Source organism: Chiroxiphia lanceolata, chromosome 3 (genome assembly GCF_009829145.1).
Source record: "Chiroxiphia lanceolata isolate bChiLan1 chromosome 3, bChiLan1.pri, whole genome shotgun sequence".
NCBI classification, from domain to species: Eukaryota; Metazoa; Chordata; class Aves; order Passeriformes; family Pipridae; genus Chiroxiphia; species Chiroxiphia lanceolata.
The window spans coordinates 87,522,360-87,547,923 of NC_045639.1; the positions used below are offsets into that span (position 1 = coordinate 87,522,360).

General features: G+C 36.3%; 1 protein-coding gene across 2 annotated transcripts in view; it reads left to right on the forward strand.

Annotated features, from left to right (window-relative positions):
• The window catches only part of LMBRD1 (LMBR1 domain containing 1), a 74,197-nt gene that overhangs the window by 39,663 nt on the left and 8,970 nt on the right, over positions 1–25,564 (forward strand). For both annotated transcript variants that reach the window (XR_004356198.1, XM_032683515.1), the window contains exons 8-14: positions 2,278–2,403; positions 4,559–4,711; positions 10,833–10,897; positions 11,674–11,776; positions 12,904–13,008; positions 15,115–15,264; positions 20,644–20,719. Coding sequence is in view for 1 of the 2 variants with exons in the window: in XM_032683515.1 (XP_032539406.1) it covers positions 2,278–2,403; positions 4,559–4,711; positions 10,833–10,897; positions 11,674–11,776; positions 12,904–13,008; positions 15,115–15,264; positions 20,644–20,719 (778 nt within the window). In the remaining variant the exon portion in view is untranslated. The remainder of the gene's footprint in view (positions 1–2,277; positions 2,404–4,558; positions 4,712–10,832; positions 10,898–11,673; positions 11,777–12,903; positions 13,009–15,114; positions 15,265–20,643; positions 20,720–25,564) is intronic.

Genomic DNA, 25,564 nt, shown 5'->3' on the forward strand with positions numbered 1-25,564 from the left:
AGAGTTGTGAAGTCCATCATAAGCGAAGTTATTTTCCTTCTGAAAATACTGAATTTTGTAAGTAGGCCTTCCTATGGCTGACTTGCTGTGTTCAAACCAGAATCTCTAGAATGTCTTGGAAAGCATGAAATTGTTTTTGTCACTGGCCTGTGATAAGAGATGTCTTTTCTATATAACACTTCTACAGAACAAAGCTTTAACATAAGAACTGAAATTGTCAGTTACCTTTTGTAGATTTAAAAAAGGGAGTTTAACTTTATTTGGAAGTCTGTAAACAGTGCTGCAAGTACCTTTTTTATCTGTGTTTTTTGGTTACAAATGAGACTATCAGCTGTGAAGTCCTGAAACACTGAGCAGATAGCTAGTAGCCTACTTTTTGTTCTAAGAGCCTATTGGACACCAAATTCTGATGCTGTATAGCTATGAAAAAAGTCAAGTAGAGCAAGTTATCAGAGCTCCAGCTGAATGGATTCATTGCTGATATATACTGCAAGAAATGTTTGAAGGAAAATACTTTTCCCTTACACCCTTATTTAACTTTAAGTATTTATCAGTGACCGTTGTTTCCTTGGGTTTGCAGCTTGTTGAGACACATACTGTCTGTTCAACTTAACTGACATTGTTCCAACAATTTACTAGTAATTGTTACTCCAGAAATAAGAAACCTAATTCCATAGTAAATCAACAAGGCTGTCAGACTTGCTAAAGTTCTGTTCATGCTTTTCTAACCTAATACTTAGAGGAATTTTTATTGAAATTCTGGAAAATTATTGCTTGCAGAGTCAAACTGAAGTTTGTAGGCTCCATCAGATCTTAAATGGTTACCAATGTCAAGAGTTAATGTGGGTTTGAGCTGCAGTGATAGTAAATAAGACCTCTTGATTAAATGGGCCTAGAAATGGGTGTTGGTAGTGGGGTATATGACATTCAAAAATAAAACCAAAAAATGGACAGTGTCTTGCTTTGGGTGCGACGTGTGAAGACTTTATTATGCCTAAGTAGGTTTCTAAGCAGGTCAAATCATGGCTTGTGAAAACAAAGCTCATGTGATCTGACAGCATGTAAGGTGGCATTTTTAACACACCAGCATTTGTGTTAAATCTGTTCTCAGTATGAAATGTAAAGCTTGAAGGAGGGAGTGGTATTCCTGTGAAAATCTAGGAAACTGCTCTTCTCCATTTCTGGAGGTATTTAACAGACTCGAAGATGTGGCACTTTGGGACATAGTTTAGTGGTGGACCTGGCAGTGTTAGGTTAGACTCAATGATCTTAGAGGTCTTTTCCAACCTAAACAATTCTGTTTTCAGAAATTGGCAAGTGTTCGTGTATCAGGCACTCTAGTAAATTGCATATGTTAATTGTGATTGAGAGAGAAAAGAACCTTCCTGCTGAGGTCTTCCCCAAGAATAACCTATCATTCACTGTAAACAAATGACAGGCTTATGGCTAATGTCTCTAAACTGCTTGGAGAAACTTCTGACCTTGACCTTGATCTATAAGAATCATAGGGTAGCAGGGAGGGAATAGAGGTTTTTTTCTTCTTTACATTGCCTCAAATATCTGTTTCTTCTTATGTTGGTGCAAATCTTACAGACCTTGCATGGGTGTACTGTTGATGTAGAAGCTGGCCAAACACTTGGAATGATTTAAAATTTATGATGAGTAAATGCCAAAAAAATTTATGAATGTGAATGGGTATCTAAGCAGTCTTGGAACGTAACAGAGTTCAGGTGTTCACCTAGCTTCTGCTATCTTTTTGCTTCCGAATTTTTTTTTTTTTTAAGTAAATCATGTACTTTCTACCCAATTTTATTTTTAAAGTAGGTTGAAGACTACTGGTAGTAGTGTTCTGCAAGGAAATGGTGTATACTGTGCTTCTAAAACTATTTAAATTCAATATCTAGGAATTCCTGTATTGCACAAAATTTTAATTTTGATCTGAAGTGGGAAAGTTAATGTTTTGGGAAGCTATGTGATTTGACAAAACACAAGAACTAGTCTGATAAATCTTCAGTGTACCATGCTTATACCAAGTCTTAACACATGCTGTTTTCTAAGTAATCAGGAAACACTTAAGTACCATTGGAACAATGTGGGATACTGGAATTTGCATAGCAGATCTGTTATGTTTTGCTCAAAAAAAAGGAAAATGTTGATTTTCTTAGAGCATGCAGAAGGGGTGAAAAAAACACCTTATAGCTATGACATAATAGCAGCCTCGTCAGATAAAAATATATGGCAGAACATTTGAATGTGTCTGTTTCCTTTTCATTTTAGGCTTATGGTATGTCAGCTTTGCCTCTAAACTTGATTAAGGGAACTACCAGTGCAGCTTATGAACGTTTAGAGAACACTGAAGGTATTGAAGAAGTGGAGCAACATTTATTAAGGATTAAATCAAAGGTACGGTCTTCACTGTTCTCACTTTCTTAATGATTTTTTCCTTGCTTATTAGCTTATGGTTCATGCTGTAGAGAGTTTGTCTCAGAAAGACTAGCAAGTAAGAAGTGAATAGCTTGCAGTTATTTATTTGGAAACAGATATGGTCACATGTGGTAGTGATTAGGTTCTCTGTCAGTAGTAGTTATTTTTGTCTAGCTAATAATAGTGTTAACAAGTAAAATTTCTCCAGTTCTGCTTAGATGGAAGAGATACTTTGTAGATAGTAACTTCACTTTGTCTGCTGCTAGAAATGCCATCCAATGTATTGATACTTACTCAGTGTAGTGTAGTTAACACTGGATACTTGCCACGTAGAGCTGTCATGAGCTAGATTCATCAAACTATGAATCATCTGTGTGAATAAATAACAGCCCCAGATATTCTTGCTTCCCAGTTAATGTACCTTTCTTTTATAAATAATTTCTTTATGAAAAGCATACATATGAAAATCTGTTCTAAATCCTAAACATCCCCATATAAACCCATGATGACTTTGCCCCTCATGGGAATTCTGTGCCTAATGTAAGCAAGACACTTTTAACAACCTCCAACTAAAACCAAAGAAGGGTAGGATTTCTGCTTTACGAACAAGATAAGGGAAGTCTCCCACCCTTTTTTCAACCCATTTCAGATAATGGGTTGACCAGTGTTTTCACAACCTTGACTGGGAGGAAGGGATATTAAGATACCTCACTTCCATCCTGGCAGTCCATCTGTGCTGTTGTGCTCTGTGATGGTAGACCTCAGCAATGTTGAAACTGTTCCAACAGTCTTCCCTTGATACTTGTCTTACCTCTGTACACAGTGGGGCACCTCCAATGTTCTAGACACCTTGTTGAATAATGAAATCTAAAAGGTAGTCTCCCCCAGTTTAAATTATGAAGTTTTGGTTTTGTACAGACTAGTACAACAACAAAGGCATCCATTACTGAAATTAATATGAGAAAAATGAGAAACATGTGACAAATGGATCATTACTTATTATAGAAGACCTTGTTGGACTACAAGAATTTGCATGCAGCTGGTCTTGTTGATCAGTCTAGCTAACATAGGATTAAAAAGTAAAAAGTCACTAAGTTATGTCTATATTTTAATATGACCTTTAATCCATAAAACAAGTAAAATTCATTTGCACTATGGTCAGGATTCTGCCTCATTCTGTAATTGAAATCTTAATTGTTCAGTTACATTTGCATTAAGTTGTGAAGGAAGTGAGTATTATTGAGAGTAGTATACACTAAAAACTAGAAGTATTTAAGTATGCTATTTAATCTAATGAAAAAATTCAGTATGTAGTATGATCTTCTGCTGCTGATACATCTGACATCTTTACTTCCTTAGTCTTTAATAATTGAAGCTTGAACTTGCAGATCGGGAGCTTGACTGTTGTCAGAAAGTTTGTCACTGAGGTGCTATACAGGGTATGGTGAATGTGTTCCTGTTACAAGTGCATTATGGTCTCCAATTCAAGTGTTCGCATGCCTAGAAAGTTGTCTTAGTCTTGTAAACTTTTTGAGAAATTTATTTAAAACATTTTTTAACTCTGTTGAGTGTAAAGTGTTACACTATCTGCAGGAAGGCTGTTTTAAAATAAGGGAAAAATTAATAAGGAATTTCAAAGTTTTAAAATACAGTTTTAGTACGTTTCCTACTATATAAGAATCTCTTTGTCTAAGTATCAGGTTGTAATATACTAGCATTGATGTTACAAACAGGTTTGGTTTGGCTATCTTATACCTGTTTTGTTGCTTTTGCTTATTAACATGTAACTGAGATCTAAGGATTTGCTACTCAATTTATAAGAATGCAGTGGTTCCCACCCAGTGTTTAAAGACTCAGAATTAAAGTACGTTCTCAGACCTAATTATCAAACAAACTGTCTGGTACACTCAACTAATTCTTCATTGTGAAAAGTGGTTTCTACCACCTAATAGGAATTCTTCTGGTTGCAGCTTATGACTTTTTTGCACTTCATCCTCTTGATATGCATAGAAATTATATTTGCATGAATTATATACTATGAATTCTTGAGAGTTATAAATAGTTAAACTAGGTATCAAGTTTGTTTTCTTGGTTTGGTGACTCTTGATCTCTTACACTGTTTTTTGGTAACCAGTGCAGAGATGGCCGCCCTCTGTCATCAAGGGATAGACGGACTCTAAAACAACTAGAAGAAAGATTAAGGACACTTCGAAGGAGAGAGAGGCATTTGGAATCTATTGAGAAAAGCTGGTGGACAAAGTTCTGTGAAGCTATCCGACCTTTAAAGGTAAAACTATTTCTCAGTTTTTGATATTTAATTTGAAATAACGTTCAACTTTCTTCTTCCCGTATAAGTCATAGATCAAGTTTATCAATTACCACCCTGAATATCAACAGCTTTTTTTTATTTACTATTACACTACACAATAACAGCCCTATAGCAAACACTGTTTGAGCTCTTGGAAAAGCTTTTAATTTGTCTCAACTATGATTGAAAATGAACAAATCCTAGCTTGTCTGCTATAGTGCTACTGCCATAGAAAATTGGAATATCTTATTTTTTCTATCAAATGTGAAAATGGGGAGAAGGAAGAATTTTATAGCTGTTGGGTTAATCTCAGTTACATGTATCCATCAGAAGTCAGAGATGCTCTGAGAATATATGCATTTGGAACAAGCAACTTGCCAAGGAATTACTTGATCAATAGTAAGTTAGCTACATAGAAATTTATGTAGTAATATTTAACCAGTGCAAATGAGACGGTTATTTGGGCAAAGCTTTTATCTTGATCTCTCTTTGATCTTAGGACTTTGACTTTTGATACTTGGTTTTAAAAAACTCGTACTTTTATGAACAGTATTGCTAGATAAAATATTTCTTGCCAACTAGATGTAGGAAGAAACTTTAGCAGTAGGCTGCTTTTGGGAAAACTGAGTAGAGGGGAGCAGGCTATAAGCAATTTCCTCTGTCACTGCTATTGTTAATGCTAAGTACCAATGGAAATGGGCTGAAATTGCAGTTGGCCAAAAGCTTTCATTGTGAAATTCTTAGCAGAGTTATCTTGCTGTGATACGTTACAAGCATAGACTTAGCCCTTTCATTGACAGTACAAATATCCGTAACTATTCACTTTAACAGTTTGGATGCTTCCTTTTGATTCAAAAACATTCAGTATAGGTTATGTAGTTTCTATAACTTTTCATATTAAGCTCAAATTTGACAAGTGTATTGGCCATATCTTTTTTTGTCTGTAGGATTTTAACCGTTCATTGTGTTCTTGTAGGATAGTGTACAATATCATTAGTTACAGCTTATCACCTACAGTAAAGATGATATTCAAGTGCCTCCTTGTTTTTGTGGTTTGAATGCTTTTTATTCTCTCAGTAACTGTGGCAGTCACTGTGAATTGTTGACTCATGAATCGTAGACTAAAGGAGAGTTGCAGGTGGATAATTTTTCCTGACAGATTTTCACTTAGACTACGGTTGTGCTATGAAGCACGTTAGCGAACTTGTTTACTTTGACTAGAGCTGTCCTGTGAAGGTGATTAATGTCTATCACTTAATTACATCTTAACTCTTGGAGAACTGTTTTACTGTTGCTTTAAGAGCATTTGGGATGTCTTTGCAAATATCTTAACTTATCAATCATTCAGTTAGTGCTTTAAAGAAAAGACAAAAATCTTTTCAATATCCATAGATAATACTTCTGTTCAATGGAGAAGTGCAGAAGGTATCTTGGGGCTTTGTTTACTGTTTTACAACACTTTCACCTTCAATGCCACATGTATATTACTGTTCAAGAATGTGGCTGCTTCTCAGACTTCAAGAGAAAATCCATTTCTTGTGGAGCAAGAGAACCCTATTTCTGCTTTGTGTTTGGGATGGTCACGTTTATGGGAGTTGCAGACTCTTACTGGGACTGACAGAACAGAATAACATGTTCAGGAGATGTACTTAGTCATCAAGGTCTTTTACAGTCTTAACTTAGTGTCTCCATTCAGGCTTCTGTAATCAGATTGTCTTTGCATAGTGTCCTCTAATGTTCTTGCTTTAATTGTTTTATTAACGCTAAGTATCTAAATATATATGTGATTTGTTGTTAAACAAAGGCAAAACTTTTTCTTTGAAGAGTAAGCTTTATTTGACATAGAGTAAACTAAGTTTTCAGAATGACTGATTGTTTTACACAAAGATGAAGTTAGTTTTTCAATTTAGTCAAAATAAGCAGATCTGGAAGATCCCAAGGAAATGAGTATTGGCCAGCATGGGGTTGTCAAGTCATGTTGAATTAGTCTAATTTCTTTCTACAAAATGTACTGTTTCCTGCTTCTCCTTTCTTTACTGTGGTTTCTCATGCTTTTATTTGATACTCTCAGCAGCAGGAGAAATTGCTCTAGGGATAAGTATAAAAATTTTTTAGGAAAAGAAACTCCAGAGCACATATGTTTGTTCAGTGTGCTAACAAGACTATAAGATGTGAAACATGGAAGTCTACTCAACAATGGTAAATTGCGAGTATTGCATCATTATTTTCATGGGATACATCACAACAGTTGTGAACAAACTGAAGAGATGCCTTAGCTGAGTAATACAAGTAAATCAAGCACTCTGTTTTGAGATCTGTGTGAAGAGATCCGCACTCGCTCTTTCCAAGATTCCCTTCTCTCCTTTTGTCCTGACTCTGTGGCACAGAGGGGATGGGCAGTAGGGAGTTGCCATGAATCCATAATATTTCTACTCTGCTGCTGTGTCCTCTTCACACTTTGTTTCTGTTCCAGTATGAGTCTACTCCATGGGCTGTAGTTCCTATCAGAAACACCTAGCATGTGGGATCTCTGTAGGCTGAAACTTCCTTCAGAAAATAACCACTTGTTTTGGTGTGGGATTCTCCATGGGCTCAATGTGGTTCTCTGCTCCAGAATGGTCTTCTTAATGGGCTGGGAGAGGAATGTCTGCTCCATTGGTGCTGCAGCACCTCTTTTGTTGAGCTTGGTGTCTGTCTACAGGACCAATATTAACAATTTTTGGAAGCTATTTTTGAGGCTTTTTAAACAAGTGCAAACTGTTTATGAATCATTCTTCTGTAAGAGTAATCAAAGTCTGAAATTCCGTGATTATCTTAACACTTTGGAATTATCCACAGTTGAAATAGCTTACCTTGACTGAGATTAGGGAGCAGCAATAGGAGGCAAAGAGTTCTCTGAATAACTCAAACAAGAGTGATGCAGGGTTAGAATGTTTAGAAACTTACAGAGAGAGTACCAGGGAAAATGATATAAACAGAACATGAAAAATGTCAGAAAAGACTTCTTAGTTTGTGGCTTATTTATGTGCAGTAGCAGTGGAAAAATACACTAATCAGTTGATAGTTCTAAATTATTTCTGATATTTCTAAGTTATTCCTCAATTATTTGACCTGACATATTAAACTGGAATGTGGTTCAACTTTCCATTGTGACCTAGGAGAAGTGTGCTTCCATTTTTAATGTTGAGAAATGCCTATATTGACATTTTTGTCTTGTCGTTTGCTTAACCATGTCTTTTAATCCCATGAGTTCATATGTAAGACAAAGCTTTAAGTAAACCAGTTCCTACTGTGTTCTGCTTTAGCTGTGTTGTTACTTGCTTGAGCAGAGGCTTTCTATTAAGATGCTCAAGGAGCTCATTTCAGACAGCAGTGTAAGTCATACTAGTAAGTATTGCTTCAACTCATTATTTTTGCAATATTTGCAGTATTGCATAAAAGCATAGTTCACTCTTTTGTTGGCAGTTAGCAGTATGCATGTTAGCTTGCACAACAGATTGTAGATTAGAAGACCCAAGCAGGCACTTAGAGGTGATCAGTGATGCAAGTGCAAACAGCAGCTTTGAACGCTGTCCAATGACAGTGCAAATGATTGAGTACTAGTGGATATGGGGCCTGGATCTTGTAGCTGATGGATATCAAGAAATGGCCTGCAATGGAGCCGTTCAAACTGATTGTAGTGGAGGAGGTAACACAGCTTGATGTATGGTTGCATTAAGGTTCTGCTTTCAAAAGGACTAGGGAGTAGGAAAAAAGTTTGTCTTGCATTGGAAGTTAGACTTCTCTTAATATGCATTGAAGGTTCCTTTTAAAAAAAATAATGACCTTACTAAATTCCTCTGTGTGTTTGGCTGAAAGCCAGGCTTTTGTTTTCACATCTTCTAGTACTAAAAGCTTTTCAGCATCAGTTGATAAATAGTCCTGTTGTGAGAACAAGAGGTTTTGATTTATTGCTGTCCTCTTCTCTGAAGTTGAACATGTAATCGTGTTCTCAAGAGCTTGATCTCCTCCTCATTTATGCTGTGACACAAAGCAAAATTATTTTGCAAATTTTCATGGCGAAGTGTATCTAGAATATTTGAAGATACTCTAGTTGGTTTAAAGCTAGTAAATAGCAGTGCCGTATCATCCTGATAAGATTGTGTATTTGTCTTTTGCTATAGGTGACAAGTAAAAGGCAACACTGAGTATGTAGCTCCTACTGTAGTGTTTTTTATAGCCCATCTTAGGCTTTATGTGGTGGGCAAGGAAAAGGCAATACTTACTCTTTCTCTTAACCAGATACAAAATGATACTGAACTGACTTGGTCAGTTGAGTATGTTAGTCTGAGTGTTGGTTAATATGCTGGGAATGAGGTGTCGTTTTGTCTGCAGTCAGTTAAGTATGAGGAAAATCTAGACAAGAACAAAAGGATCTCTTCTGTGAAAAGCCTAAGTCAGGTGATGCTTTGGAGTTATGTAAGTATAGATCAATGTAAATAATTTATGGTTCAGTAGTCTTAATAGTACTGTGGACATACAGGATGAACTAAAGTAGAATGAAGGTTTGTTTGTTTTTTGTTTTTTTTTTAGTATTAACCTCTCAATCTTGTATTTAATGGGACTGCAGTAGAGGGTAAAATGGGGAAAGGAGTGATTTTTTTTTTTTTTTTGGCAATGATTTATCTAAGTGTTAGACGTCACTTCAGAAGATAAACATATTCAAAAGGGGATATGGATACCAGTCTAGTGGCCATAGGTGGCAGAAGGTAATGAAGTAAATCAAGATTAAGATTCTTGGCCTTAGTTGGTTTAAACATCTGTTCCCTGTACAGCTAATACCTAGTGGGAGTTTGCTGTGGAGAAGTAAAATCTTAGTACACTTAATTATGTGGAAATGCGCAAGTTAATGCTTACCTTGGTATTAGTTTCTAAATCTATACCTAATAAGGCCTACATAGTTGGAGTTGTTTTATAAGTGATGTTCTAATATTGTTTGAAGTTTATCTTCGGAATTAAATGAACAATAATAGCATTGTAACTCAGTATCTTTAATGAGCAGCTGTAATAAAGTTCTTAACCTCTTCATCATGGCTGTGTGTCAAGTTTTGGGGCTAATAAAATAATTTAAATGGTGAAACTCTCTCATTTGTGTGGAAGACCATGCACTGTGTTCCTGCATATACAGTTTGGAAATATGTCTGTCTGGGTCTCAGGTCTAGCTATCTGAAAACATGATTGTTTGAGGAAGTTCAGCATGCTTACTTGGTCATATTCCATGACTTGGGTTTCTAGGAACTGTAACTGAATGAGTTTAGTGTCTAGGCTCACTTCTGTGTGCCATCCCCTTACCTCCCTAAAGAAAAGATTCTGAGGAAGAAAACCTGTCATAGTGGAGAATGGTTTCCTGAACTAGCTTGTTGCCCAGGAAAAACAATGGGAGGTGCTCTAGTTGAGGACAGCTTAGAGAATGAATCCCTGGCTCAAGTTGCTCTATTTGGTAGGCATAATAAAAACACTCTCCTTTTGTTTTTAATCAAGACCTGCCATTTGGGCTTGGTTACGTGAGTTTTATGAAAAATCAGCTCCCAGTGATTTGGTCACTGTGTTTTGGAGTAGCACTACAGAAGGGAGCTTTTACTTGGGAAAGGTGAGATGTTCCTTGTAAGGTGTGCACAGGTTGCCTCCTGTTGGAAGATGAGCACGCAGGTGTAGTGGTCAAGGCACCAATCTCTAATTACCTTAAATAATGCTATATGCATGTATATAGTTAAGGTTTTCCATGTAATAGTAAGTACAGGTATAGTAAGTACATTCTGCTAAATGCTGCGTTCATTTGATGTAATGTGTCATCTCTTTTCTTAATGACACTTTTGACTTAAGGGGTAGACTTGTGTATTGCACTGGAGAACGTGATGTACTTGACATAAACTGTGTTTAACATAGTAAAAGTTTTGTTAGCACTTCTCTCAATTGTTTACCAAACAGTTACTGTTTCAAATGTGTTTAAGCTTTGAAGTGTCCAAGCTCATTTGTCCCTTACTGAAACCTAGACAACTCTTCACTTCTTGCATCAATTGAAAGTACTTTCAGTTACATTGCTTTTAATTTTTACCTCTAGATTGTGTGGGGAGTATTCTTCATCATTGTGGCACTGCTCTTCACTGTCTCTCTGTTCTTGTCAAAGTAAGTACATTTCAACATTTTCCTTAACCACTTAAACTACCTAGTTTCTGCTCTAACATCAGAATTGGGGTGGTTTGCTTCAAGAGGTGGTTTGCTTTCTACCTTACATTTCTGTCACTAGAGCTGCATTTCTCATTATAATAGTATATAGTGAAACTGAGCAAAATGTGCTAAAACAGATTGAAGGAAGAACATGGGTCGGCTTGACTTGACTGTATGTTGCTGAAAACTGTTTTGATTCAGCAGAGAAATTGAGCATATATGTTAAGAAAGTTTAATTCAGACTACAAAAGTATTATGATTGCTTGAATGAATCTTGATGCACATAGGTACTTCTTGGCTGGGTAAAGGTGCTTAAATTCTTGCAGTAAGTGACATATTTTAATCTATTATGATGTCCATTTCATAGTAATTGTTTGATGGCATTGAAAATGATATGACCAGCTGCAGATCTGATGGATTTCAACAAAGAGTGACACTAACTAGAGGTCTCAAATGTTGGCACGTTTAACTTTTCAAACTGGGCAAATAAGCTCTATGACCCAAACTAGGGAAAAGCTAAAATGCTGAGGAGATGCAGAAATCAATGTAACTTTCTCAGAACAAATGCAATGAGTGTGACAAAGCAAAGTATGTATCTGTATAGATATTAGAAAGCTATCAGTCTCTGGGCTTAGTTGGGCTTTTTTTTTTTTTTGAGTTGCCCTTTTAGATTAAAGTGAAGACGAAGATCTGGGAGAACTGTTGTACTTACCCAGCTTTTCTGATTATTGCAGTTTGGACAAAGCTCTGCATTCGGCTGGTTTCGACTCAGGATTTATAATTTTAGGAACTAATCTGACCAATCCATTGAATATGTTGTTACCAGTTCTTCAAAGAGTAAGTAAAAAATTGGTGATATATATATGTAAGGATGCTCCTCTGTTTTCTGGTAAACTGTCAAAAGGCAAACTTCTCCCCAAGCAGTTAATTAAAACATTTCTCTACATGTGTGTTCAGTAAAAGCGAGGCAAATTCCTTACTAACTTTTAGTTATTAGTTACTGATATGAAAATCTTTTTGGGTGGAAGCTTGTTTGGGGAAGGAAGGTGGTGCTTGAAACTTAACTTCAATGTGATGAGAACACAGTGGCAATGGAGAATGACTGCATTTGTGTTTACTATGCACAGAATAAAAGCAACTTTTTCCCATGCTCTACCTACATTCTAGTTGTTGGTGTACTGGATAGTTTAGCCCTCTTCAGTAAAGTAAATGCACTTTTCCACTTTTTAATATATTTATTGCACATTGAAAGATATATTCCTCTATGCAGTTATGTATGTTAGAGTAAGGAATTAGTTTTTGAAACAAACCCAACAAACTGTTAACTTCCATAGAGTTGAAAGGCAACAAGTCCATGTACAAATTTAGTTTTTCGGGGGTAAACTAAGAAAAAGAAAAGCCTTAATATAAGCTAGTGCTTTATTCTCCCCTAGTTGAGTTATTTCCGTGTTCTTGGTACAGTGGGCCAGCACAATGCATTCTTCCCCAGGGTTTTTAAATTGTTGAACACCTAAGCTTGCAGCTTACTGCACAAAGTAGTGTTCAGCAGCAGTATTCTCAAACTGTTATTAATGTAAATATAAAAATCAAATTTTGTATGCAAATCTGATCAGAAAAATGTCACAGATAGAATGCCTATGTAGTCCTAAAATGATTGTTGTCACTGTGGACTTTCCATTATGAGACTTTCTATTTAAAAGAACTAAGTATTTCTTGGCCTAAAAATGTATAATGCTTCAAAATTAGCGCAAGTTTTAAATTAAGAAAAATGCTCAGTTGGCAAATTAATTGTCTAAGCTCTATTAGCACCCAGCTATGTTAGCTATATTTGGAGCCAGCTATGTAAAACTTTTAAATAGGACTCTTGCTACCACAGACACTATAAGTAGAAACTACTTATTTAGATATAAGTGGGAGAAGAGCTTGTGTCCTTGTCTTCTTAACTCCTTGTGTTTTTGTTCTAGGTTTTTCCACTTGATTATATTCTTATTACAACTATTGTTATGTACTTTATCTTCACTTCAATGGCAGGGATTCGAAATATGGGTATATGGTTCTTCTGGATAAGGGTAAATATGAATTAAGAGTTTAGTTTCTAATACGCAGATATTTAACAAATATGTGCTATTGAATATATTTATGTACTACTTCATAAATACGGGATGTTGCTGATGTCTGTATGTCTAGTGAGTGGAAGCCTAGTGTATGATTTGCACTGCTTTTGGAAGGTGTTTCATTTTGCTTAGTTATCAGACCAAAACTGATGTTTCAGTTTGAGCAGTACATTCATCTGACTCTTTTTCAAGTACTTAATCATTGTCTCTTTGGCTTCTGACTTTTCTAAGTTAAAGCCATATGATTCTGATGTACTGGAAGTATTAAGTCAATTTTATGGTCAAAATCTGAAATGTGCATGCAGCCAGAAGGGCTTGATTTGCCATCGATGTTGTTACACTCCAGATTTTAAGCCGTAAGCTACCCAGAGTGGTTACATTTTATTTAAGACTTTTTAAAAGCCTTTTGGTTTGTTATAATCTCGAATTTTTATCCAGAGAGTCACATGCTCTTCTCTAAGAGAAATTCTTTTAATTTAGCGAGAAAAATAAGATATTTTGACAAAAGAGTTTACAGGAGTAAAATACAATCAAGAAGAAATATTTCACTAAAACATCCAGCACAAAAACCCATTCCACAGGAAAAATAAAAACCAGCACAAACAATCAATATACTAGCTTTAGTACAACACAATTCATTGGTTTTAAGCTACCCACAAGAGAAGGAAAAGAGTAAAAGAAGAAAACAGATTAAAAGAGTAAAGAAAGAAGAAATAGGGAAGGAGAGAGAGAAAAGGAAAAATGGTTACCAACGAGATTCAATGATTCACATGGTGCAGGCAGCAGGAGAAAAGAGAGAGGGAGCTCAGATGGAGTCTCATGTATTTATATGGTTCAGTTTTCCCTCCCAGGCAGGATATCCAGTCAGTGCCTTCAGGCCAGAGTGAGCTGTGCTGTAGCCGGTCACAGGCTGCAGGGGTGTGCTGTGGGTGGGCTGCCAGGCAGGTCTGCCTTGACTGACAGCCCGGCTACGCAGGCTTCAGCTCTGCCATGTGCTCTCAGGGACCCAGCCCTCTTAGCTGCAGGCTACGTGCTCTCAGCAAACCTTATGTGATACGGCAGCCTTACCATGTACCTGCAGGTCTAGGCCCAGCCCTTCCACACACACACTCACAGTGAGTTGGTTTTGACCTGTATCAATAATTCAGTGAGGTTTGGATCCAGTATCTCACAGATATGACAAGCAAGTTTAGCTTCATAAGAAGTAAAAGAGTACAGTGGTGATATGGCATATCTAAATATTAAACAAATAATATATTTGAAAAAAAAAATTTGAAAAAGCAGCTTTGTGTCCCATAGTGTGACAATCATGCCTGTGATACTTGGTTAAATATTTCCATGCTTATGTGCCTACTCTCCTTTTAAAACTGTCACCTTTTCATGTGGTGACACCCCAGAGTTTGAACAATGACCATCAATCTTTGCAAAGAGTTGTGAGATTAGTGTTGGTTTTGGTCTTCTGTCATTTACCCCTCATGTGCCAGCTTCTTCCCTGAATGTGGTCTTCAGGTTGAGCCCTTAGGGATTAGAGAGTACAGTGGTATCTACAGAATAACAATGAGGGATTGTATTGTTCCCTGCAATGTTAAATGAACAAGAAGCCACTATAGGGTGGGCAAGTTTCCTCAGAGCCTGGGAATCCTCTCTCAGAACTCCTTCCTCTGTTTCTAGATCTGATTGGGGCTGTAGTGATAGATGACACTCCACCTTGACCAAAGGGCATAATATCGTTTGACAAACCAAGGCACAGTTTGTTATAAGTATACATAGTTTGTGATAGGCAACACCATTTTAATCTTCCTACTAGCTACTGGTGTGTAGATATTTTGGGCCATTAATACAACCAGTACTTAATTTGTTTAAACAGCTGTGCTTTGAAATTTAGGTAAATACCCCTGAAAACCTGCTTTGAGTCACTGGAGTTAAGTTACCAGAGGATCATTTTAGCAACCTCCCACTTCTGGCAGTAGAATTGAAACTATTATTTAATTAAAGAGGTTTTTAAATGTCTTCAGGAAAAAAAATAATTTTGTTGTGTTAATATTTGTTTTCTGGTTTTAGCTTTATAAAATCAGACGAGGAAAAACTCGACCTCAAGCACTCTTATTTCTCTGTATGATACTTCTGTTGATAGTTCTTCATACAAGTTACATGATTTACAGTCTTGCTCCACAATATGTAATGTATGGAAGCCAGAAATACCTGGTGCAGGTGAGATGTAATTTTTTTTTATTTTATGCTTAAATTTTCTGCATCCAAAAATGTATTGTTTACAGGAACTCTTAAAGTCAGACACATTCTCAGATTTTGAAGAGAATTTTGTAGCCAGTTTTTTGTTTTTTGTTTGTTTGTTTTTTTAAATACCAGTAGGTCTGTTGGTAATACACAAACCAGAAACCAGTTGTACTACATATTACACAGCTTAATTTTTGGGTTATCTTCAGACAGGGTGAAACTCCTGAGTTTTGCTTTACTCTTTCTGATAAGGCAGTTGCCAGCGTCCACTAGATTTTGTACTGGTATGCTGTGAGGATTATTTTTAATGTGTAAGGCTATGTAGAGAATAAAATCAATGTTATCCACAGATGATAGTTTTTATGTGCATATTTGTGAGGAATGACAAAGATAACTTATTACAGTAGAAATGCATCACACTGGAGCAAAGTATGTGCTGATTAATCACAATTAAGACACTTCGGACTGTCCAACTTCATGAAACTCCATGCAGTTCTTGCTCTCTAAAATCTACAGAATTAACCAGTTAAAATTTAGTCTCTGCTTTTGTTATTGCACTTTTGTGTACTTCAAGGTTTTGGTTTAAGTCTTTCATCTTTTGAAGACTTGAATTATTGTATTTCGTCTTAGTTTGAGTGGCAGGCTGCATATTTATGGGGAAATTCAATGTTACATATCGTAAGACTGTTGAGAGGTTTCATGGACATCTGTCTGTTAAGGTCTGATATCCTGCAGGTGTAGACTTTTATTAGATCTGGTCTTCAACTGACCAGGTTGTGAACCTGGTTGTTTATTCAGCCACAATGAAGTCAAGATCTCCTGGTGTGCTGTTTGGTGTTTGAGTTTCACAGACAAAATAGTTGAGCCAGAGTAGTTAAAAGAAGGGATTTAAATGAGATTGAAGTAACTGTATGCTGCTTTGAGCATTTGGAATACTTCAGTTAGTTTTCCAGGAGGATGTACCTCTGGGGGAGCACACTACTTTAAAAATAAAAAAATAAAAATTAAAAAAAAAAAAACAACCCACACACTGACCTCCTTCAACTGTGACTATTTAGTAAATTCTGTGATTTATCACTATCAATTCTTTCGGTTTTCATGGTGGATACAGAATATTTGGTACAAAAGGATTACAAGGAGGAATTGAAATTGGAGTAGTGTTAAGCATGCTTGAGATTAGGAACCTGATCAACTTAAATGTGTTGAGTTGATGTGGTAGAATTGTCACTGCAGGAAATGGAGGATTCAATAAATGCTACTTTCCTACTGTCTTTACATCTCAGTTGTCTGGTAAGGGGCAATTGGTCATCCTCATGTCAATCCAAGCACAGTAATACAATCACTGTAGGGGATTTGAGTATTTGGTATTTAAGAAGCGTAATGCATTTTATTAGATTTTGTGCTAGATGTAACTAATACAAAATAAACTAATACAAAAAACCACAGTAGGCATCTATAAATTGGCTCAACTTGTCAGAATTAGAGTAGTAGCAGCAAAAAACTAATCTGAAAGTAAGTTTAGGAAAGCATTTTGCTTATATGGTGAGTTTACATAGAACTCCTGGCATGATTACATACTATGTATATAACTTAGAACATCATATAGATATATCACTATCAGTTATGAGCTCAAGTGCCTGCAAAAGACAGTTCAGTTTTTTATGTTGTAGAATGATTGTATATCTCCAATTACAGTGCAGAGCCATTGTGGGTGTAAGGGTAGGATGGAAAATTTCATTACAGGTCCTACCAAACTAGTCTTTAGGCCTTGCAATGACCTGAGAAAAAAATCTTTTGTGATAAAGCTGGCAGATAACATGGAACATTGAAGAGAAAAGCAAATAATAAAAGCTATAGCTAGCAGTTTGTTTTACTTTATAAATAAAATACAATGTGTGTATATTGAGGGAGGCAGAAAGATTGACACTAAACATACACTTGCATGTTACCTGTTTATGACAAGTAGTATCCAAACATAAATACATAGTTGGTAACCAAGATGGGTCAAGAGAATAGAGCACAGCAGTAGGAAGGCTATTGTGTCATTCTTACAGCTATTGACATACAATCCTGGTCAGCAATGCAAGAAGGATTAGCTGAAATGGTTGAGTAGAGTTATAACTTTCCATTTAAAGGATTAAAATTGTTGTGGGCAAGATAGCCGTTCTGGCCTTCAGCTTCTTATGTTTCATTTCAAAGAGCTCTGCTTAAAGTATATATTACAACTTGAGTAGAAATTGCTTTTATTGTTAAAATAATACAAGGCATAAAGAATATGCTGATAAACTACATCTGGACTTCCCTGGCATACCAAATTATCTACTTGTTATGTCTTCAGACAACATCCTCTCAAAGAGTCTTTCAGAATGTACCAGACACATTTTCTGTCTGACTACCCTGACAACTGCATGTCAGATTTTTCTGTTTAGAAACGAGGAGAGATGGTGTCTGGGAATGAAGAGGAGCAACAGACTTTTCTGTGGATGTTAGCAATGAAGAGGTTCTTAACAGTTATAAATTGGTGATTATGGATGTAGGAGTATCCAGGAGCATACACAGGAGCAGGGCAAGTGACCTATACATGGCAGGCTTCCTGATGATGAGCTGTATGCAGCAGTTCACTTGGACAGTCTAGGTTTTCATTGTGCTCACACACCACTGTCAATTTTGTCATTTAAAGTAAACCACTGGTAACCAGCACTGTGTAAAAAAAACAAGCAAAAAATGAGGATTATTCCAAGTCAGCTTAGTGGATAGGTGGGCTGATATATATGTATATTACAATCTGGTGACTCACAGAAAGACAGTGTGTAAAAGTACTTCTCCCCTTGCTTTGCTCTACAGTAATTCCCAATCTGTTAACCTGTTAAACTAATTTGTAACTGAAATCTATGGTAATGCATTAGGCAGGTTAAATTCCTGTTTAAATTTTGAACTGTTTCCTTTGGAGACTTTTACTCTTGACAAGAACTTTTAATTTGGAAGTGCTGGTGGTTTTTCCTTTTAACTCAGTATGTATAGAAAAATGGAGCTCTTATGAGGCAATTAACATTAGCGAGACCTGAGCTGCTAGCTTTATTAATATTCTGACCACCGGTGTGTTCAAAGCATGTGACCCCACTTCATCAAAAGTGTCTTCAGCTATGCTTGACTGTAGGAAACTTTTGAAAGTTTCCTTTGGATATAGTGGCCTTACCAACTGAGTCCCTGTGTAGAGCTTTGGTCAACTTTCATAGCTCTTCAAACACCCAGGATAGCTTGGATTCACCTCTTAAGACAATTTGTAACATCTACTAATCAGCCATGAGTCTCTTCATAACCTTTCACAGAGTTCTATCCACATCCAGGCCACCTTCTCAGCTTTCTAGTGAAATCATAATTTTGCCCATACTCAAGTATAATTGCTATTTCCATTCAGCTAGGTCAAAGGTTATTTTGCATTTGTCTGAAAGGCAGACCATTGCTTGCTGATGTTTGTACCTAGTGGACCTTTAGGACTTGACTGACACAGACAGGAATTAAAAGGCCAGCATATGCCATGAGTGACACTGATACTTTTGCTGCACTGGTCCTTAACTAGGGAACAGTCACTTTTCTTCCTCAGCCATCACATAGATAATTTGTAGAAGTGGACCTAAACTGCAGGACCCCGAGTGTCTCTGTCAGCAGTAGGAATCCAGAAGTATCCCTTAGATGACCAAGTGTGCAAACAGGGCTTTTCAATTTCTTGATCCTGAATATAAAGCAGGAGCAACTTATGTTAGTGTTACAGGCTGTAATCTAACCCGTTATATGATAGCTTGCTATTTTCTTAAGTATTCAAAATGTGTCACCTCTTACAGCACACATGCTTGAGTGCTGTACTTGGTTTTGTCTCATACTTGTCCTTGATGCCTCTAGCTTTCAGCCTTGGACTAGGTGGGATAACAGACCACCAGAGTTCTCCTCCAGCAGTAGTTGTGCTAAAAATGTCTTAAATTACAGGAATGTTCACGGAGAACAACACTGATGTAAGACCTAGAAAAAAACATAGATGTTATCAAAGAAAGCCCATAGGTTGTATTTGAAAAACCCTACTATTAAAATACTAAAGTGAACAAAGATAAGGAAGGTGAAATTTTTGAAATGGCCATGTTGTGATTGATTGATCTATGGGTTTTGTATGCCCTGTGTAATTGTACGAGGTACAATGCTGTCCTTTGAAAGAAGCACTCTCTGAGCAGTGTAAGCTGTAATGGTGACAGACAGCTGGAGTACATCCCGGAGATGGGCCACTACTAAATGTACACTGAATAACTGAAGTTCCATGTCTTCTGTTCTTTTCCTATTGTTTCTATCCATTGTCCTCCTGCTTTTGGTTCCACCGATTCCTGTGACTAATCATACTCCTTTTGGATCCATATTTTTTGAGGCAGTAGTGGTCTCCACAATTCCTTGTCTTTGCATGAATCAAAATTAACTGGACGTATAAACAGTTGCTATCCTAAAGGATCCTTTAGGGTAGACACTTGGTTGTTTCTCTTGAATGTTCACAGTGAAGGCTCTATTTGCTTAATATTGATAAACTTTCTCAATTAAGCTGTCAGAGACAGTTTTCTGTACCAGCTTGTACTGATCGCTGGTATGTTTTAAGGAATATTTTCTTCAGTCTGAAGGATAAAAGGTGTTGACCATTACTGATTTCTTTAGAGGGCTTTCTGTTTAGGAAATCATGAAGGTGAAAGTAGGTATGAGACCCTTTAAAGTGAATTAATGTATGAAGAAATCAGTGTAGTGCAAAGGACTCTGCTAAAATTATTCACTTGTTCAAAAATGTGGTACATAAAGAGTTCATGTCAGTCTCTGAAAGGGTTGGGTTTCCAAAGATTTGGGCCACTTAAGCAGGCACATTTGGGTTCTAAATTGTTAACTTCAGCGTAATTTGTCTTTTTCCATTCTGGCTGTCTAAGTGTGTTGGATATTACCATCTGGCCTTTAGACCAGAAGAGAATTGCCTTCAGTATCATTATGGAAACCTAGTATTTTCATGGTGTCTTTAACACCAAAGTTGAGTTTCAGATTCCTTTTATGGACAGTTAAAAGGTTTAATTTCAGAGATGAAATTTGATTTTTGTGTCTTCAAAAAGAATGCAAGCTATATTTTTTTAGAATGAAAGGGTACTTAAAAATGTTCATGTTTTACCATTTACAGCTTACTCTGCATATACTGTTCAAAAAGAATCTGTTTAAATATTGCAAGAGTTTTGTCAATGCAGTTTTGATAAAATTAAAAACTTATTTGGAAATGTATTTGGTTTGGGGACTATCATTGGACGAACATTGCTGATAGACTAATTTTCCATATTTATAATGCAGAGTAATCAGACAATTGATGGCCAACCAAGGAATGTTACATTTGTATCTAAAGACTGTGATGCAGATGCACCCGAAGGTGAGTTAGATATATTTATTTCTTGTATTTCTAATGTGATAGGTGCGTGGTTGTTTGTAGTAAGCAACTCAATCACTCTCTTCATGGCTTTTATTTGCTTTGGTCTAATATATAATAATGTATAATAATAAGCTATGATATGTAGCTAAGACCAAAAAATAGCTTCCTTAAAGCTTACTTGATTCATTTGAAGAAATGACCATTTTTAGTAGAACCTTTGGCCAACAAAGCATTCCACTTAGCTTTAAAATTTCTCATTTGCTTTAATGTGTATGTACAAGATGTTGACAATAATTCCCAGCTGGTGAATAGCTTAGCATGGGAAGTGTCACTTCAGTGTATATGTTTACCATAGAAATGTCCAGACAAGTATTCCATTAAATTTCTCAATGTACTCAGGAAAACTAAGATCTGAAATTAGTGGAACTGGAAATTCTTAGGAACTTTACAGATAAGAGTTACGAAATTTTGATAAATAGGTAAACATGGGCTCTTCCATGAGCAACACTACCAGTGGAACTAGACCTCTTAACTTATTTTCGTGTAATCCTCTGAATTATTGTTCCTTATAATATCAAGTATAACTCTTGCTCATTTGTGTTATTAACCATCCCTTTTTGACCTTTGGGCAGAGGATATATTATGGATATTCTAGAGCTGTGAGTAGTGACTATCAAGCAGATAGGTAATTCTGAAGTGTTCCTTGACTTTCCATCTATGCAGGTCTTAATGTTGATATTTTTATTTGTTTTTAGAGAGACTAGTAACATTTTATTTGGTGTTTATTTGTCTTTGAAACTTGAGTAAAGGTGTGAATGAGTTTTAGCCTGGTTTCATTAAAAAAAATACAAACTAGTTGAAATCATACTGGATTTGGTTTTTACAGTGTTACGTTTCGCCTTCTTTTCCCTCTGCATATGAACAGTTTTTTCACAGTTTGAAACAGTTTGAATTGCACCAGCCATTGCAGTACTGATACTGTTCTTTAAGGTCACAATCAATTATATTGATTGCTTTGATCTCAGCAAAAGATTTATGACCTTCAGAATGGTCCAGATCTTTTCAGACCCAAGCTTTCAATTGTTCTTACTCTGGCAAACTTTCAACTCCTCTGTATGAAGAGCAGTTGTATTATGTGTGCATTTATATACTTACAAAATGTTTGATAATGTTTGTTAATTGATAGAAAAGGTAAATAGTTGTCCTGTATTCTCCTCTTATTATCAGTATTCTCTAACTCCTGGGTTTTGACTGCTTCTAGAAGATCTTAACAGCTCCTCAGGTTTTTTCCTACTTGTTATTAGACAAGATTTTTACTAGTGGAGATAAATGGACCATTAGTTCTTTGTTTGTAATCTGTTAGGCCATGGTCTCTTTTGCAAGGTGGTTCCCTTGTATTTACACTATCTTCAAAATGAGTATGTATGTGTTAGTCTTATTCCTGATGGTTCATAGCATTTCCTAAGGGGAATGAATTTGTCTCCTGTCTTCCCTCATACTTAAATCATTCATCCATTTTTTTGATTGCTATCTTTAGACTTAATGCAGTTTCTAGTGTTTTTCTATTTTGACAATTATAGTTGTTCAACTCACATTTAGGCTGCTGTATCTTTGTGATTAAAATAGAAACTTCTATTTTTGTCAGAATTTAGAAGAACAACATCTGTTATCTTTCAAAATGAGATCACTTTGACTAAGTTGTATAGGTTTTTATTTCTTGTGAACAGCTTCTTGACTTGGCTACTATTTGGTGGGAGAATTTACTCAGTGACATTGATAAAGCTCATTGGTCTTGACTTTTGTGAGAGAAATTAAAATAGTCTGATTTCCTCAGATTTTGCTGCTTAATTATTTCAGTCCAACCCCAGTTCCTTATAAACATATGAAATTGCGCCCATACTTGATTTTTTTGAATACTTTTAATACTTTGATTTTCTTTCCTAATTTACTTTAACTGAGGGAGACAATTTAACTGATGCTTAAAACTAGTCTTCTGATGTGCTGAATACAAGAGTTGGTCTGTGTAAATGATGGCTTTGGTTTGTCATCGTTAACGTGCTGTTGCAGTGGAAATCTTTGAGTCACGTTCCCCCTTCTTTATAGGAAAGAGGTGGAGAAGGTGTTGATATGCTGTCCTGTGCTAACTTAGTGTAAGTAGAAGATGGATGGGTATTTCTTAAGTGTGAACGTTAATGCAATGAAAAGGCTATAGTGGAGTTGTATTAACTGCAGATGATAGTCAGGCCATTTGAATGTTTTTATAAATGAAAGAAAACTTTATTTTGTAATACTAAAAAAAAAGTTGCATTAGTGAAGACACTTTATTCACTCTTTCATCCAGTCAGTTTTAGAAAGTGGAAATGTAGTGGTTGCCTTGAAATACCTGCCGTTTGTAATACCTAGGAACAAAACTAATGAAAATAACTGGTTTAGATGCTATTCTTTTCTGTGATCAGACAGTATCCTGGCAAGTGAAACTTATTTCAGAGGTAGAAACTAGACATCTTAATACAGTTTTCCTTGTTTTTAAGGATATTAGACATGGACAAAAATAGATGCAAATAACTTTAAGATAAAGGTGTTGGGCAAGCACTTGCAGTTTGAATTGCCTTCTGGTTTATGTAAACCATTGAACTGGAACTAAATACAAATATTGATTTGTCTTCTCTGCACTTTATTTTGTTCCATTTAAACTGAGTAAATTCTAACAGGTGTTTTTCCTTAAACATGAAACAAACTTTTATTGTCTGTGCTGATAGATAAGCTTATAGCAATCTGCTGTGTTATTGAATACTCAAATGCTGTAGATGTGATCTCTACTTGCTGTTACTAAGTAGATTTTTTTTTTTCTGTCTGAGGTGGTAGAATAGACCTGATCTTTTTGTAACAGCTAATGCTCTCAAAAATTTTGATGTCATTAAAACTTTAGTCTTTAACTGGCAGTGTTTCCTACAGATGTGTTTCAAACTAGTGTCTGGCTTGGTCAAAAGGACAATTACACGTCCTAGGGAAACTTAAGGCAGTTAAAATACCATCTTATAAAAATGTACTCTCACGTATTTATAGCTAGATACATAATTTGTACTGTTTTAGCATTATATTATCTGCTTTCATGCAGCAAAACTTGTCTCTACTCCTGATATTCAGGAGGTGAATCTGTTTTATACTCAATGCCAAAGTCTGTGGTAGCGTAACTGCATGAAACAGAACAGAAGCCAAAAAATAATAGGGTAGGGTGCATATTACAACTCGAAGTATCTTTTTTTTTTTTTTTAAGTTAAACATTTTGCACAAGTTTTGTGTTCTGGTTAAATTAGACTTTTTAAAAACTTTTTAAGTAGTCTTTTGGAGCAGCAAATTTAATAAATTTGTTATAGGCAAGACATTAATTTTCAGTGTTTGATGCAGTTGGGCAAATATCTCCTTTGTTGTTTTCAAGGCCTAAAGCCAGCTGAACTGTTGGGCCCACAGTTCAGTTGAGCATAAGGTCAAGCAAAGGAGTTCAGTTATTTGATTAAGACTCTTTCACCTGGACTAATGCACTGAAAGCTTGATATAGGTTTAGCTAAACAGGCTGATGAGATTAATGTAAATGAGCAATGACTCAGCTGCAAGGCTATATAAAAGACTTTTCCCAGCCTTAGTTATGATATCTGATAAACATTCTCTACCTCTTTCTAGACAAAAACAACCCCCTAAATTATTTTTTTTTTTTAAGCATCATGCACTTAAATGCACAACATGCTATGAATCCCCCTTGGATTCTCTCACTTCTTTCACTGAGCCTTACCCAAGGCCTGCTAAATGCATGGTACAGTCTGTCTGCTGGGCCTTTTTCACAGACCTGCACTGACTTGGAGCTAAATGTCAAGTGGGAAAGAAGAAAGATTATCTCAGTTTCTGAGGCTTTGAACTGAGATGGTCTTACTGAGTTAACTAGGTCTGCGCCTTTTTCCAAGACACTTTTGTTAGCTAGAAGTCAAGAAGTTCAGAATCTCAGGCTTTATTTTAGTGAAAATGAAGATTAGATGTAGACATTAGACAAGCTGGAAAGGAGCCCCAAAGACAAACGCTAAAACAGGAGCATATTCTTTGTTTCTCCTTTAGAGAAATCAGGAGACATGCAAAGGGAAACTAAAAGCAAATTGCTCAGAACCTTCAATATTTTGTATGAAGAGCTGTATGACTATAAATTATGAACTGCAAATTGTTGTTTTAAATTAATTAATTTGCACAATTACAAAATGTTTCACATAAAGCCTAAATGATGATTTTAGTGAGGACTCTGTCCAGTTTTCTTTTAGTTTAGTGAATGACCTTACTCGTACTTTGCTCTGAATCTCTGTCTCAGTTTAAAGAGACTGGAATGTTTGCTAAGGAGGATGAGTTATAAGATAGACCAAACTTCTCTCTCTCAGCAATTGTAAATCCAAAACCAAGAGACTCCAATCGAGGAAGTATGGAAAAAAAGGAAGAAATAACAACCCTTTATTAAAAGATATATGTATGTTGGCAAAGACAATAACAAAACACAAAAAAACCAACTAGACAATAGTCCTGTACCCAGAAGTCCCCTTCAAAAAAAAAAAGAGAACAGTCTGAACACTTCTCTGTCCTCTAGCGCGGTTCTAATCACGGTCGGCAGGGGGCGCTGTTGGATCACTGGAGGTGCAGAGCCTGCAGTGCTCTGTGTTGGCCTGCAGGGGGCGCTGTTGGGCTCTGGCGGTCACCGCGTGGGGTCTCGGATCACGGGAGAAGTTGGAGTGGGGCCTTCTCCCACCAAGAGGGGGAAGGGAATAGAGGGAAAGAAGGGCAGTCTGCTTCCCACGGAACTCACCGCTGTCC